Source organism: Coenobita brevimanus, chromosome 15 (assembly GCF_032717465.1).
Source record: "Coenobita brevimanus isolate Jiangsu-jjx chromosome 15, ASM3271746v2, whole genome shotgun sequence".
NCBI lineage: Eukaryota > Metazoa > Arthropoda > Malacostraca > Decapoda > Coenobitidae > Coenobita > Coenobita brevimanus.
This window is the reverse complement of record NC_136968.1, coordinates 12,887,025-12,904,709: the sequence shown is the minus strand read 5'-3', so window position 1 is coordinate 12,904,709 and position 17,685 is coordinate 12,887,025. Positions and strand designations below refer to the sequence as shown.

General features: G+C 43.0%; 1 protein-coding gene across 1 annotated transcript in view; it reads right to left on the bottom strand.

The window, feature by feature from the left end:
• The window catches only part of LOC145390672 (trypsin II-P29-like), a 73,922-nt gene extending 62,798 nt beyond the window's left edge, over positions 1-11,124 (bottom strand). The window contains exon 1 of the mRNA XM_080265464.1: positions 11,058-11,124. Coding sequence (XP_080121590.1) covers positions 11,058-11,124 — 67 coding nt within the window. The remainder of the gene's footprint in view (positions 1-11,057) is intronic.
• Between the last annotated feature and the right edge of the window lie 6,561 nt (positions 11,125-17,685).

Here is a 17,685-nt window from a genome sequence, read left to right as displayed (position 1 = left end):
AGAAATATTGTTTCGCAGGGCAGATGGGTGCTCTGAAAGACGGATAATACCAGTACTATATAGAGGTAAACCAGTTATGCCTTTTTATTCCGTTCTCTGCTAAAGTTTTCGTTGTGCTGTACTGTGCTGTGCTGTGTGTGTGTGTGTGTGTGTGTGTGTGTGTGTGTGTGTGTGTGTGTGTGTGTGTGTGTGTGTGTGTGTGTGTGTGGTGTAATCGTGTGTCGTGATAAGAGCACATCTGACAATACCCTAAACGCTACAGATCAACACCACACGTTACATAAGAGTATATTATTTTGGTAGTACACACTCTATAAATAACACAATATATAACAATACATCCTTCAGCACACACTACAGATAATTCAAACAGCACATGGCATACTAATATCATTCACAGTACACACAACGTAAACCTGTACAGTATATATTACAAAAATAGGTCGTTCGATCATCCTGTCCTACGTACAGGGTTTGGTCATGATTCATTTTGTACAGGAAACCACCTGTAGCTGTTTTAGTACCACTTAGTTCTGTACCAGTGAAAATATTAAAGGCTCATCCCACACGGCGTAATTTTGCCTCAGTGTTGTATATTTCCTCTAGCCATCACCGACGGCAGTACAGATAATTTTCCCATTTACCATTCGTTGAGTTGCACCAGAATCTGTAAAATCATTATACCTATATGCCTATCTATCTACAGCCAGACCCCTTAATTTCGTAAGGGGTGGCCACAGACAAACTGCTTCCACGTCTTACTGTCCCCTGCCATCCCCTGCTATTTGGTTATCCTTCCTCCAACTCATACCCCTCTCACGCATATGCCTCTTGACTCCATTCCTCCACGTTGTCCTCGATCTCCTTCTGCCCCTCTCCCCCACTTCACTCACATACGCTCTCCAATTCAGTATCTCTTTTTCCATACTATCCACATTATAATAGTATAAAATATTTCCCCACACAATTCATATATAAAAGAAATAAAGATGTGTTTATTATGGCATGTGCGTGAATTGGGTAGTGATCCAGAAAGACGATAGTCACACACCAGGTTGCCATACTATATTTACTCTAATTAAGCCTAAAATTGCCATCTCTTCATCTTGAGTGCTGAGTTGCAACAATAGATTAACACAAGAATATGATGCTGGTCACAAAGAAGAACTATGAAATGGATACAGAGCTACAGCATTGTCATTTCCTGCCATTGAGCTAGTGAAATGAATTCCGAAAAGAGCTAATCAGGCTCAAGTTAGAATTTTAAAAAATCCTTGTGACACCTACATCTCCCCAACCCCAGCTTAGGAATTATTTTGTAGTATAGTAGCAACAACTCAAGGCCCTTATGAATGTGAACTCAGTAGACTGCAGGCCCATGCTACCCTCCTGCAGTCCAGCAGTCCACCATTCTGTTTTGGGGGGACAGGGACCAGCTAGAGGAGCCACCCGGTCGTATCGGTGTCACCGCACACACACAAATACATATCAGTGCATTCGACATTACACACTACAAGCAACAAAATCCATATTCGACACTACACACAACACATACCACCCAGATCGAGAATAATAACCAAGGAGATTCATGCCCTCCTCAGAGCCAAGGCTGCTCCAATTCCATGCAATCAGAACTTAATATTCAAGGTATGGGACTGGCTCAGTTCCGTCAGATGAAAACAGCTTGACAACTGGAAAATCAACGTATCAGGGTCCGTAAGAAAAGCTCCCTAACACCTTTTCTTAAGCGATCCATTTTGCTTATCTTACTGTCTTCTTCTGTGTTACATAATGCCTTCCACTATGGCCATACCCTGCATAAATAACGTACTAGAGGTTATTGGCCAGCCATATCCAAAAATAAATCGCTAAGGAAGAGGTGTTAGGGAGCTTCCTTAACCAACGAGAATACGAGCCCCAGACACCAGGACTCGTACTCTCTTCGGGTAAGGAGGCTCCCTAGCACCTTTCCTTTGCGATTTAGTTTTGTATATAGTTGGTTAATATCCTTTTCTACGTCATATATGTGGAGTATAGCGGTGTTTAAGGGATTTATGTAACACAGAATAGGACAGTAAGCTATGAGATAAAACAAGTCGCTTAGGAAAAGGTATTACGAAGCTTCCTTGACCGATGAAAATACGGACCCTTAGCACTTAGGGCGGTATTGATAGCGGCATGGGAGGCTTCGTAGCGCCTCTTCCATAGCGATTTATTTTGCACAATAGACTTCACCGTAACACTCTCCCGCATGTTATTGATATAGTCTTAATATCGACACAGTCTGCAGCAACACAGCACAAGAGGATGCTGGGGTGTAAGAAGCAGAATAAATCACTTCGGAGGAGGTAATACGCACTCTCCAAGGCCACTTGTATACGACTCTAACAACTACGGAACGTACTCATCCACTCACTCTGTTATTCTCTATTAATCGAAGAGTCATGTCCAAATACTATACCCTTTGTACTCCAACTTGGCCTAAAACTGCCATCTCTTGACCTTTGCATTCTGAAGTGTAGGGGTAGATTAACGTTTGGTTATAATCCTAGTCACGAAGATGTGCTATGGAAAGGATGCAGAGCCATCGCACTGTCTTATTCTGCGACTGAGTTACGTGAAATAAGCTGCAAAAGGACGAAAGTCAGGGCAACGTTAAGGCAAAAGGTGTATAATACTGTGTTCTTTTATGAAAATACGTTAATTTCGATCAGCCTTGGACCCGTATTCTTGCCGGATTAGGAAGGTCCCTGGCACCTCGTCTTTAGCGATTTATTTTTGGATATGGCTGGTTGATAGTCTTTTGTATATTATTTTATGCTGAGTGTGGCGATCTAGGAAGGACTTATGTAACACAGAATAGGACAGTAAGGTGAAACAAGCAGAATAAATCGCCTAGGAAAATGAGTTAACCCTTGACTTGAAGAGGGTCCACATTAGAGCTTGGTATACCTAGGAATGCTGCTTAAACTAACACAGACGATTTTCTTCAGTTGAGAGAAATTCTACCAGTCAGAGGATTAAAGAAAAGGAACAAACACAGGCAAGACTTCTATTTCTGCTTCAAAACTGTCAAAACTTAATGAGATGTAATTATGCAAGCCAGTGATAATTAGAAAGCAGGGAGTTTTATGACAGCTTAATTACATCGGAACCTAGGACATGTTAAGGAGTTCTGATTGCAGCATACACACACACACACACACACACACACACACACACACACACACACACACACACACACACACACACACACACACACACAGACGCACATCAATATTTATTTAGTTATTATTTTATTTACAGGTATGTGTTTATTACCCGTCCCCGCCCCGGAGGGGCTCTGGGATGGGTATTATTTTCACTCGGTTTGTCTGTTTGTTTGTTTGTTTCTCTGTCTGTCTGTCTGTTAACAACTTTACGCGAAAACTACTGGTGCGATTTTCACCAAAATTACAAGAATGATGGGCTATGACCTTCTGATCATCTCACTACATTTTGGGACAAACTGGGCCAAGGCCCAGGCTGTAGGCCCACAAAACGTAAAATGTAAAAATTCTTTGTCTCCATAACTCCTTTCAAATTCGCCATACCGATATGAAACCAAAACCTAATGGTGCATCTTTCCAATCTGCATCCGATAACATACCTTATTACATCAGGGGGTCACCCTAAGTTAGCTGTAGACGGATCAGTGTCAGGTGGGTCTGACCTAAAATTTCAAATCGACAAAAAATTCTCGTTTTTCATCCAATTTACTCCAAATCTGATGAGTGACATCTTTGACTAGATGTTCTGTTCCGTTTATACGCCAGCACTACAATGGCTGCCGGGGACGGGTTTGCTGTGTCTGGCACCGCTCCTTGTGTGTGTTTGACTTGTAGAATGGCGCGTAACAGTGTCGTACGTACATATGAGAGAGAATACTTTTATACGGTATATGCGTAGGAAGTATATATATGAAAAGTGTGTTTGTTTTGGTGAGTATTGTCGCATCTCTACAAGTGTGTACGTCGTTCGTCTGTACCTCAGGATGATTTGCACGTATCTGACGCGTGTGTGGTGGGTGGGGAATACAGGTGCATCTGCATACACATGTTAATTTCCCTGTGTATGGGGGGAGGATAGGTGCATCTGTGTACATGTAAATTTGCTTGTGTGTGTGTGTGTGTGTGTGTGTGTGTGTGTGTGTGTGTGTATGTGTGAATATGGATCTGTATAAAGAAAAATTATATGCAATGGCCATCTGTGTACCAGTCTGTGTGTGTGTGTGTGTGTGTGTGTGTGTGTGTGTGTGTGTGTGTGTGTGTGTGTGTGTGAATCTAAAAAAGAAAAATGATAAGCAGTATGCACCTGCTACCTGTCTATCTGTGTGTGTGTGTGTGTGTGTGTGTGTGTGTGTGTGTGTGTGTGTGTGTGTGTGTGTGTGTGTGTGTGTGTATCGCTATAAACAATAGCATGAGATGACCCTCTGTGGAACAGTCTGTGTGTGTGTGTGTGTGTGTGTGTGTGTGTGTGTGTGTGTGTGTGTGTGTGTGTGTGTGTATCGATATAAACAATAGCATGAGATGACCCTCTGTGGAACAGTGTGTGTGTGTGTGTGTGTGTGTGTGTGTGTGAATCTAAATAAACAAAAATGATAAGCAGTATGCACCTGTGTACCCGTCTATCTGTGTGTGTGTGTGTGTGTGTGTGTGTGTGTGTGTGTGTATGTATCGCTATAAACAATAGTATGAGATGAGCATCTGTGGAACAGTCTGTGTGTGTGTGTGTGGATGTATATAATGAAATATGATATGCAATCGGCATCTTTGTAGCAGTGTGTGTGTGTGTGTGTGTGTGTGTGTGTGTGTGTGTGTGTGTGTGTGTGTGTGTGTGTGTGTGTGTAGTGATTACAAAGAATACTAATATCCAGTATGCACCTGTGTACCTGTGTTTGTATATATATATATATATATATATATATATATATATATATATATATATATATATATATATATATATATATATATATATATATATATATATATATATTATATATATATATATATATATATATATATATATATATATATATATATATATATATATATATATATATATATATATATATTTGTATCTTCCTCTAACTTTCGCTCTGTTGAGCACCACCTCTCCTTCTCTAAACCTCACCTTCTTTTTCTAACTGAGACTCAGCTGTCTGAGGCAACTGACAGCAAACCCTTTTCTGTATCCTCCTACTTTCTCTATACTCATTTCAAAGCCAAAGTTGGATGTTGCGTTTATGTACGCAACGACCGATCTTGTTCTCGTGTTCCTGAACTCGATTCTTCTGAATTCTCTACACTCTGGCTTCGGCTTTCCTGTCATTCTCTGACTAAATATATCTGCGCTGTTTACTTATCTCCTAATTCTACTATCAAAAATTCTTTGACTATCTTACTTCTACGATGGAACACATTCTATCCATTTCTCCTTTCTCTGAAATCTCCATTCTAGGAGATTTCAATGTTCACCACCACCTTTGGCTCTCCTCTCCTTTCACTGATCCACCTGGTGAACTAGCCTACACCTTTTCTATCCTTAATGACCTAGAGCAGCTTGTACAGCACCCTACCCGTATCCCTGACCGCCTTGGAGAGAGCTCCAACATACTTGACCTCTTCCTTACCACTAATCCTTCTGCTTACACTGTTAATCTTTTCTCTCCGTTGGGCTCCTCCGATCACAACCTTATCACCTTAACCTGTCCTATCGCTCTGGTACGGCCTGTGGACCCTCCAAAGAAACATCGTCTGTGGCACTTTGGAGCTGCGGATTGGGAGGCCCTCAGGCAGTACTTCTTTGATTTTCCCTGGAATGATTATTGCTTCCATGGCCGGGAGCCATCTAAGTGTGCCTTGCACATTACGGAGGTTATTCTCGGGCATGGAAGCATACATTCCTTTCTCATATCCTCTGACTAATGCAAGAAAGCCTTGGTTTAATCACGCTTGTTCTAATGCTGTCCGCAACAAGGAGAGGGCCTATAAAAGGTACCGGAGCCAACCCACTCCTGAATCACATCTTCTATACGTTTCTGCCCGGAATCGTGCTAAGTCTGTCCTTCGCTCTGCTAAAAATAATTTCATCCATACTTAATGCTCTAAACTCTCCAACTCGAATTCTTCCCGCTCCTTCTGGCACCTTGCCAAAAACCTTTCTAACAACTTTACCTCATCATCCTTCCCTCCTCTTTTCTTCTCTGATGGCTCTGTAGCTATTTCTTCTACTGATAAAGCAGATCTCTTCGCTCAGTCTGTCTCCTCCAATTCCACCTTAGACGATTCCAGTGCTGTTCCTCCATCACTTCCCCCCTCTGACTTCCTCATGGCTGACATTAAAATTTCTTCAGGTGATGTATTTTCTGCCATCACTGGCCTCAGTAATAACAAGGCATATGGGCCTGATGGAGTCCCTCCTGTTGTTCTCAAGAACTGTGCTTCTGTGCTTACACCCTGCCTAGGCAAGCTCTTTCGCCTTTGTCTATCAACTTGTACCTTTCCTTCTTGTTGGAAGTTTGCTCTCATTCAGCCAGTCCCAAAGAAGGATGACCATTCCCAACCCTCTAACTATCGTCCAATTGCTTTAACATCCTGTATCTCAAAAATTTTCGAGTCAATTCTTAATAGAAAAAAGTTCAAGCATCTTTCCTGGGACAACCTTCTTTCTGATCGCCAGTATGGGTTCCATGAGGGACGCTCCACTGACGATCTTCTCACTTACCTTTCAGACTCCTGACCATCCTCCTTTCGGGACTTTGGCAAAAGCTTTGCCATTGCACTTGATATCTCTAAGGCTTTCGATCAAGTCTGGCATAAATCTTTAATTTCCAAACTGCCCTCCTGCGGTTTCTATCCTTCTATCTGTGCCTTCATCTCTAGCTTCCTTTCTGGTCGATCTATAGCCGCTGTGGTAGACGGCCATCGTTCTTCTCCTAGATCTATCAACAGTGGTGTTCCTCAGGGCTTTGTCCTATCACCAACTCTACTCCTTTTATTCATCAATGACCTTCTAAGCTGTACATCTAACCCTATCCACTCGTACGAAGATGATTCCACCCTTCACCTTTCCATTCGGTTCCCACAACGTCCATCTCAGAGATACTTCAACAAACAAGGGATGAGGCTATGGCACACCTAATGTCTGACTTGGCTCGTATCTCTGACTGGGGTAAAAATAATCTGGTTGTTTTTAATGCATCAAAGACTCAGTTTTTACACTTATCAACCTGACAGAATCTTCTACAGGTATACCCACTAATGTTTAATAATATTCAGCTTAATCCTGCATCATCCTTGAAAATGCTTGGGGACTTATCTTGGAAAGATTATATTACATCTCTTGTAAAATCTGCTTCCAAGAGATTAGGTGTGCTAAGCCGACTCCGTGCCTTCTTTACCCCTGCACAATTGTTGACTCCATACAGGGGTTTTATCCGCCCCTGTGTGGAGTACAACTCTCATGTGTTGGGAGGCTAATCCCACGTAGAGCTCTTCTCAGTAGAGTGGAGTCAAAGGCTTTTCGTTTCATTAACTCTCCTCCTCTTACTGACTCCCTTCAACCTCTGTCTCTTCGTCGCACTGTTGCATCTTTATCTCTTTTCTATCGCTACTTCAATGGTCACTGCTCCTCTGAACTTTCTGCTCCACCTCTACGACGGGCGCGTAGCATCCGTCTAGTAGCAAACTCTCATCCCTGTTCTGTCCAACTCTCTAATGCAAGAGTTAACCGATACTCCCAGTCCTTCATTTATGCAACAGGTCAACTCTGGAACTGTCTCTCTCTGTCTGTATTTCCTGCTTCCTATGATCTCCAGTCTTTCAAACGCGGTGTGTCCAGGCATCTCGATATGATCGGATCTTGAATTTGGCTCTCTCTTGTATTTTATTTTTCTCTTGGAAGGAACAACAATTGCGGGCTCGCGGCCTTTGGTTCCTTCTTCCTCGCATAAATAAAAAAAAAATCCAATCCTACGTTGTCCCATGAGGAGCATAGGAGCCCGGGGCTAGGCGAGTTGGTCCTGACATTTAAGATGAGAGTGACCAGCCTCACTCAACCCTGAGTGACATTACTTTAGCAATAACCCCAACCATCCCTTGGATATAAACTTTCACCGGCTCAATCTGATTGGAGCACAGCAATTACCCACTAAACCACCAGACGCCATAATTTGGTTATATGGTTACCACCCAGCGTAGGAAATGGCTTCCTGGCGTACAGGAAACCATTCGGATTGTCATTCAAAGTAGAGTCACCCATAGGCAGAGAGAACGGGAAAATGTGAAGGAAAGAATGACAAATGAGGGAGTGTAATGTCGCCCGTAGGCAGAAGGACGAAGAAAGAATGAAGTAAAGAAAGACTGAAGAGGAGGGAAGGAAAGGAGGGAGGAGAGGAAAGGGCTGACACCCGACAGCAGAACTACAGTCAGTGAGTGGATGGTGAGCGCCCCCACCTAACACAAATATATATATGCATGTGTGTGTGTGTGTGTGTGTGTGTGTGTGTGTGTGTGTGTGTGTGTGTGTGTGTATCATCAACCATTGCAAGTCCACTGCTGAACAATGGCCTCCCCCAACCTTCACGAAATCCTTGACTGAGTCAGTCTCTGCCACATTTTACCTGCAAACTTTTCTATCTCATTCTCCACCTTCTGTCTTGCCTTTTTCTGCTACACTTACAGTCTCTTGGAATCCAGTGAGTCAGTCTCTTGCTCCATCGGTTATCCTTCATTCTTGCTACATGACCTGTTCCCCTCCATTTCTGTTCTTTTATTACTTTATAATGTCTTTGACTTTAGTCTGCTCTCTTACCCAAGTTGAGCTTTTTCTTTCTCTGAAAGTTTTTCCCAACACTGACTTTTCTATTGCTCTTTGAGAACGGATAAAATGATTTTCCATCGATTTTGTCAGTTTCCAGGTCTCACAACCGTAAGTCATAGCTAGGGTTATCCATTCATTAATTTTTTTTTTTTTAATACATATTGGCAAGCTTATATTCAAGATGAATCTATGTTTAACGAAAGCTCTCCATCCAATTTTAACGCGACTGTTTATTTCGCTATCATAGGCTTTCGTTAGTATTAGTATATGGCCAGAGTATTTGTGCCCCTGTAGGTCCTTCGTTTATTTTGATGATGTTCTTTGGTGTATTAGGATTAAAGCTGGCATTATAATAAGTGTTACAGGAGCTTCGCAGTATCTTTTCCTGAACGATATATTTTAGCTCATTACACTAACGTCTCTTCTCTGCTATTTAAAACGTTTTATTATTGACACAGCATCAGAAGCATCTATCTATCTATCTATCTATAGCCCGACGCCCTGATCCCGCAAAGGGTGGCCGCAGACAAAACGCCTCCAAGTCACTCTGTCACCCACCATTTGACTTCCCTCCCCCCAACTCACCCCCCCCCTCCCTCATATACCTCTCAACTCAGAAGCATACCTCTCATCAGAAGCATACAAGTGGATATTAAGTTGCAATGTTCAGAATAAATCTCTAAGGGAGAGGTGTTAAGAAATCTCCAGAGCTCTTAATACTACGGCACTTGGTCTCTGTTCTCGTACCAGCTTCCACCTACTCTACAGTCTCCTCCCTCCCACTGCCCACTGTGATCCCCCCATCTGTTGGTCGACCCCAGTTTTATGCTCTTTATTCGGCAAGTCTCTTATTCCACCCCCCTCCCATACCACCTCATCCCTCACTTCTCACCCACTCACTCCCTATATTGTATCCCCCATCCCTCTCCCCCTCCCCTCTCACACTTCACTTCCTCCTCGTTACTCCTGCCCCACTTCACTTCCTCCTCGTTACTCCTGCCCCACTTCACTTCCTCCTCTTTACTCTTCCCCATTTCACTTCCTCCTCTTTACTCCTCCTCACCTTCACTTCCTCCTCGTTACTCCTCCCCTACTTCACTTCCTCCTCTTTACTCCCCCCACTTCACTTCCTCCTCTTTACTCCTCCACCGCTCCCCCCACGTCACCCATAATTGTCTATCCTTCATCCCCCTCCACCCCCTCTCTACACCTCATTCCTAATTTTCACATCTTTACCCCTCACCCTTATCTTCATCCTTTTTTCCCCTCATCACCAACTTAATCCTTTTTTCCCCTAACCCCTGGCTTCCTCACCTCTTCCCTCCAATCTCAACTACCTCCTCTTTACCCCTCCCCCTAACTTCCTTTTATTGCCCACCTGACTTCCTCTTCTTTGCATCTCACCTCAAACGTCCTCCTATTTTCCCTTCCCCCCTTACTTCCTCCTCTTTCCCTCTTCCCCTTAACTTCCCTCTCTTTGCCCCTCACACCAACCTTCCTTCTCTCTTCACCTCACTCCAACTTCCCTTCGGTTCCCCTTACTCAGATTTCCTCATCTTTTCTTTCAGCTCCAACTCCAACCTCCTCCTTGTCCCTAACCCCTAGGCTCCTTTCATTCCTAACAGTTCTCTCCCTCATTCCTAACCTCATCTTCATTACCTCTAGCCTCTTTCACCCATTCTTGCCCTTTCTCCCCATCTACTACACACACACACACACACACACACACACACACACACACACACACACACACACACACACACACACACACACACACACACACACACACACACACACACACACACACACACACACACACACACACACACACACACACACACACACACACACACACACACACACACACACACACACACACACACACACACACACACACACACACACACACACACACACACACACACACACACACATACTCACACATGCTAATACACACACACACACACACACACACACGCACAGTAACACATACTATCGCACAGGCACACACACATACACACACACACACACACACACACACACACACACACACACACACACACACACACACACACACACACACACACACACACACACACACACACACACACACATAAACATACACACACACACACACACACACACACACACACACACACACACACACACACACACACACACACACACACACACACGTGCCTGCTGGTCCACACGGAACACTGAATGGCTTCCACCACCAATGACTTCAAAAGCCAGGGCCATGGACACAGGCTAAAGCTATAGGCACACACACATACACACACACACACACACACACACACACACACACACACACACACACACACACACACACACAGGCACACACGCACGCACACACATTGTAGTGTATGGAAGCAGTAGGACAGAATATGGCTTACCACTTTTCAGTCTTTCCTATGAAAATTCCATATCAGTTTTTCCGTGCTGAATGGTGGTCTTTCTCACTTTTTTCCTGCCAGCTTCGACTGGAGGGTTTGGTGGGTGGGGGGGGAGGCTTCTTGCTTTACTATATCCTTACCTTCAACCTGTAAAATCAGACATCACTTTGATGGTTTTCTCTGTTACAATCAGCCTCGAAAGGACCATTAGGCCTGTTCGTGTTTGTGTTCCTTTGTACTCTTTTCAACTCCTTTGTACACATGAGAGAGAGAGAGAGAGACAGACAGACAGACAGACAGACAGACAGAGACAGAGAGAAAAGTTTTCTTCCCTTCAAATACAGTGGTCCATAAATTATATACTGCGACCATACAGGCCATCCTGCCTTCACCTCATTAGTGCTTGTATAGTAAGTAATATAGAAGGCTTCTTAGCGTCTCTTCCTAGGCGATTTAGTTTAGTACAGTACGCCTTAACATTGCCCTCTATGCTATTTCTGTCATCAATATTATACAAGTGGCTATTAAGGTTTAATGTGCTGAATAAATCCTCAGTGAAGACGTGTTATGCAGTCTTTAGTCACGTCTATTACGGCACTTGGGCCTGTATTGCTGTCCGTTGAGGAAGCTCTCAAACACCTTTTCTTAAGAGATTTAATACCCGACCTCGCCCCGGAGGGGCTCTGGAACGGGTATTGTTTTCATTCGGTTTGTCTGTCTGTTTGTTTGTCTGCTTGTCTGTTTGTCAACAACTTTACGCAACAACTACTGTTGCGATTTTGACTAAAATTACAGGGATGATGGACTGTGACCTGATCCTCTGAATTAATTTTGAGCCAAATTGGGCTAAGACCCAGGCTGTAGGCCCAAAAAATGTTTTTAAAAAAGGTTTCTTCGCCGTTACTTTATAATGTCTTTCAAATTCGTCATATCGACATGAAACCAAAACTTGAAGGTGTATCTCTCAAATCTGCATCCTATAACATGCCTCATTACATCAGGGGGGTCGCCCCCAAGTTAGCGGTAGGGGGGTCGGGCCTAAAAATTAAATGGGTATAAAATCATTAATTTTCACCCGATTTACTCCAAATGTCTGTAGGCCCCCGAAATGTAAAATGTAAAAATTGTCTCCTCTCCGTAACTCCTTTCAGATTCGTCAATCGAAATGAAATTCAAAACCTAAAGGTGCGTCTTTCAAATGTGCATCCTATAATATGCCTCATTACCTCAGGGGGGTCAACCCCCCGTCGGCGGTGGGACCTTAAGTATCAAATTGGCAAAAAATCGTCAATTTCCACCAGATTTACTCTAAATATGACATGTGACACCACTGACTAGATATCCTGTTGTGTTTATACGTCAGCACTAAAATGACTGCCGGGGAAGGGTTTGCTGTGCCTTGGCACAACTTCTTGTTTGTTTATTACACATTACTCTCCTCTTCTACGTTACTCAAATCCTTGGAATATCGCCATGCCCTGCATTAAGAGCGTACAAAAGGATATTAATCATCAATATCCAAAAATAAATCGCTAAAGATGAGGTGTTAAGGAACATCCGTAACCGAAGAGAATGAGCCTGTCTGCTTTCTCATACTAGCTCTCGCTTGTTCCACCCCCCCCCCCTCCCTACACACACACACACACACACACACACACACACACACATTGTCAACTGTGCTCCCCTACACACTGTTTGACCGCAACATACGCTATTCATTATGCAAGCCTCGTATTCCACCCCCCACCTCCCTTACCGTCTCATTCTTCTCTCCCCTCTCTTCTAATCTCCTCTCTCCAGTCTTCTCTCTTCACCCCTCCTCTCTTCTCTTCTTCCCCCCTTCTTTCCCTTCTCTTCCTCATTTATCACCCCAATCTTTTTCCTTCATCCCTTTCTTGTCACCCCAAACCTCCCTCTTTTCTATCCCCCTCGCCTCTCACACTAAAATTTCGCCTTTTTTTACTCCTCCCCGCCCTTTCCCAGCCTCACCCTCTAACCTTCTCTCCTTCATCCCCCGCCTCTCTCTCTCTCTCTCTCTCTCTCTCTCCTAGCATACTCTTCTTTACCCCTCCCATCCGCCTTTCACCTTTTTCTCCCTCCCGCCTAACTTCCTCCTCTTTACCCCTTACCCTTTACTTCCTCTTGTTTACCCCTTATACAGTAACTTCCGCCTCTTTATCCTTCATATGCACCTTCCTTCATTTTGCCTTCCACTCCTAACTTCCCCCTCTATACCACCCACTTCTTTTCCTTACTCTCTTTCACTATTAAGCTCCTTTTCCTTATTGAAACCTTCTTCTCTCTGATCACCACCCTCATTTCCATTACCTCCCACCCTTCCCGCAGTCTACACACACACACACACACACACACACACACACACACACACACACACACACACCGGTATTAGCCTCCCTCCCCCATCCCTTTCTCTCCCTTCTCTCCGTTTTCTTGCCAACTCAACAGTCTCTCCTCCCACCACTTTCCCCTCCCTACAAATGGTGGAGAGGAGGGAGGGGATGAGAGGGAAGGGGAAGGGAAGGGAAAAAGAATGAGGGGAAGGGATGAGAGCGAAGGGGAAGGGAGGAGAAAAAGAATGAGAGGAGGGGATGATAGGGGAGGGGAAGAGAGGTAAGGGGAAGGTAGGGAAAGATGGGTGATGGGAGGGGATGAAAGATAAGGGGAGGGGAGGGCAAGGTGGGTGAGGGGAAAGGATGACAGGTAAGGGAAAGTAAGATGATGATAGATGAGGGGAGGGGATGTGAAGGGAGGGGAATAGTGGAAAGGAGAGAAGAGGGGACGAGTGGGAATGAGACACTGCGTAAAGGAAAAGGAGGAGAGAGGAAAGGGTGTGGGAAAAGGAGTGATGGGGAAAAGATAAAGAGGAGGAGGAGGGGGGGAGGAGACAGGAGGAGGGGCTAGAGTAAGGGAAGATACCGGAAGGGAGGGAAGTGGGGGGCAGGGATGGGAAGAACAAGGGGTGAGGGGAGGGGAAGGCCAAAATCATATAATAGAGAGAGCGAGAGAGAATCATTCCTTTAGCTTGTGCATCTGGGTGCATGTGGGTCTGCGATGCTGTAGGGAAAAAGCAAGGCGAGTTCAACGTGGAAATTCAACGAGAGGGAAGCTCAACAGGAAGGAAGTTCAACGAGAGGGAAGCTCAACGGGAAGGAAGTTCAAGGAGAGGGCAGTTCAACGTGCGAAAGGGATGTATGAAGTTCACCAGGAGAATAACAGCAGAAGTTGAACAAGGGAAGTTAGATACATTTAGATACAGCCTTCATTGACCCATTCATTTCCATAAGAAAATCGTCAGCAGAGTAAAACTGTTTACTTACAGCAGAAATAACCCACCGCTAAAGACGTCATCGTAGCGAGGGCAGGAGGTGGCCAAGTCAATAGAAGGTGATCAGCCGTTTTAATAAATGCTACCGGTAATTCCATTCCCGGCTGTCATAGCGAACGGTTTAAGGTTTTGAATTTCGTTAAAACAGACATTATTGATCTATCATAAGGCCCACTGACATGCCATACAAACATCCCCGCGAATACCGGTACAGCAGTCCTGTATGGAACAGCCCCTTGCTTTTACGTAGTATGGACCATGAGTGTTAGCACAGAAATAATGTGGAGATGTGCGGTATGTAGGAGTGCTGGGCCTCAGGGAAAGGGCTGCTAAGCCTATGCCCAGCGTCGGACGCATATATATATATATATATATATATATATATATATATATATATATATATATATATATATATATATATAATGTGTGTGTGTGTGTGTGTGTGTGTGTGTGTGTGTGTGTACGCTATACAGTTTATTCATTTTTTACTTGGAAAATCTAAACCACAAGCTAAACCTGGATACGTAGCTGTATTTTTCTAGTTTATTCTTGCTATTGCAGAAGATTCCGTGTAGTTATGTGGATTTTATTTTTTTAAGTGAAATCATTAACGAATCCTGCATGTAACTCCTCCAGTTTGGAAGTCTCTCCAAAGCTGAATGATGTCGTCTGGGTAAGCACAAGAATAATATACAATAAATACGTCATCAAAGTGATTGCTTTCTGTGGTCACAGATTTAGAATTTCATAACACATGAATAGTAGCTATTTCTTCCAGTCCAGTAACTAATTTCACCTACATCGTGGAGTTAATGACTTATTCTAGATGGTGATGTTAAATCTTCCTGTCTCAAAACGAATTAATCCATCTTAGAGGAGACTTCCTGTAGTAAAGGAGTCGGAGAAAACTATTATACCTGATCCTTCCGAGTTGGAAAAGTCTGTCATGAGTTGAACAAAATCGTCTGGAGGGAGCGCGAATGAAACAGAGACTACACCAGTAAGTAAATAAATAAATAAATAAATATACAGGCAATTGAAGTTTAAGGAACAGGTGTATCATTACCCTTCCCTGAACCATGTCAGCTGATCAACGACAAACGGCGTCACAGGCAACCCGCTTATAATATGACGTCCAAATTCACCATACCTGTGAGGATGGGATGTGGTTAGGCACAATCCACATTACTCAGAGGTAGAGAGATAAAACTTATTAATTTTTCCCGTCGTTTATTTTAAGGATGATGTAAACAAAACATCTTATATTTCCCATCCTGCATGTTAAGGGTGATGTAAAATTCTGACAGTACTTCTCTTTTCCATCGTTTATTGTGATGATGATCTAAACGATGATCTAAAATTCTGATAAAATTTTTAATATTTTCCATGTTGATGTAAAATTCTTATAAATCTTTCAATGTTTTCCATCGTGGATTTTGAGGATCATGTAAAATTCTTAGGGCCTGCCTTCCCCTTAGTATCTGTCTTAATAATAATTGTCAGTCCGCTCACACCGATGTCTTTGGCCCGTATTCTCATCGGGTAAGGACGCTCCCTAACACCTATTCCTTAGCGATTTATTTTTGGATATGGCTGGTTAAAAACCTTTTGTACGTTATTTATGCAGTTAGCGGTATTGGAAGGATTTATGTAACACAAAAAGAGGAGAGTATTGTGTAATAAACAGAATAAATCGCTTGGGAAAAGGTGTTAGGCAGCCTCATTACCGACGTGAGTATGGGCCTTTATGCTGTATTACACTCTGTGAAAAATTGCCTTGTTTACCTCTCTAATAATTCATTTATTTTAACTTTGCCCAAATATTCGTCCTTTTGTAGCTTATATCACGTAGCTCAGAGACCAAAAAAACTTCTATGTCTCTATTTCCTTTTTGTTGCGCTTTTTCGTGACTAAAATTAGTCTAGTATCACTCTATTGGTGTAACACGGCAATCAAGATGGAGGGATGAAAATTTTAGGCCCAGGTAAAGTGAACGGAGTATAGTGGAGGTGTCATTGGAGAGTGTTTCTGACTCTCCTTCTTCTTCTTCTTCTCCTCCTCCTCCTCCTCCTCCTCCTCCTCCTTTTCCTCCTTAAATACTGGGAAAGTCCCATGCGAATGGAAACTGGCAAATGTGCCACCAATATTCAGAAAAGGAAGTAAGTCGCACCCAGGAAATTACAGACCAATCAGCTTAACATCAGTAGAGTGCAACAATCATAAGAGATATAATAATTAATTATCTAGAAGAAAATAATATTATAGGCTAATCAAAGACTCACAGCATGGATTCAGACATTGTCATTCATGGTTAACTAACTTACTGGACTTTTTCCATGATGCTTACAAATCATATGACGACTCAAGAGCAGTAGATATAATTTACCTCGACTTTCGGAAAGCATTTGACACTGCCTTTCACAAGCGTCTCATGAGCAAAATAGAAGCCCATGGGAATATGCAGAAATGGTTACAAGACTGGCTTTCAGACCGAAAACAGCGAGTTGTGTTGTGATAAACGGAATGGAACCCAAATGGCGTAATGTGATTAGCAGCGTTTCCCAGGGCTCAGTACTTGGACCAGTACTTTTTATTATCTGCATAAACGACATAGATGAGGGTCTACATTGTAAAATATCCAAATTTGCAAACCATACTAAAATAACCAGTAAAGTAACTTCAAAGTTACAGTGGGAGCAGTTACAAAATGACCTTAATACTTTGGCAAATGAAATTCAGCATAGAAAAATGCGAAATACAGGTACTTCATATTGGAAATAACAACGTCGATGCTAATTACAAAATGAACAATGTCCAGTTATCAAGTACAGACAATGAAAAGAATCTTGGTGTGGCAATATCAAATGACCTAAAATTGTCTAAGCAGTGCACTGAGGCAGTTCAGATTGCAAACAAGTTGGTGAGTTTTATTGGAAAAACTTTCGAGTTTAAATCGGAAAAAGTCACAATTGCCTTGTACAACTCACTAATGTGCTCTCATCTCGAGTGTTGTGTGCAGTTCTGGTCTCCATAGCACAAAAAGGACATAGAAAAATTAGA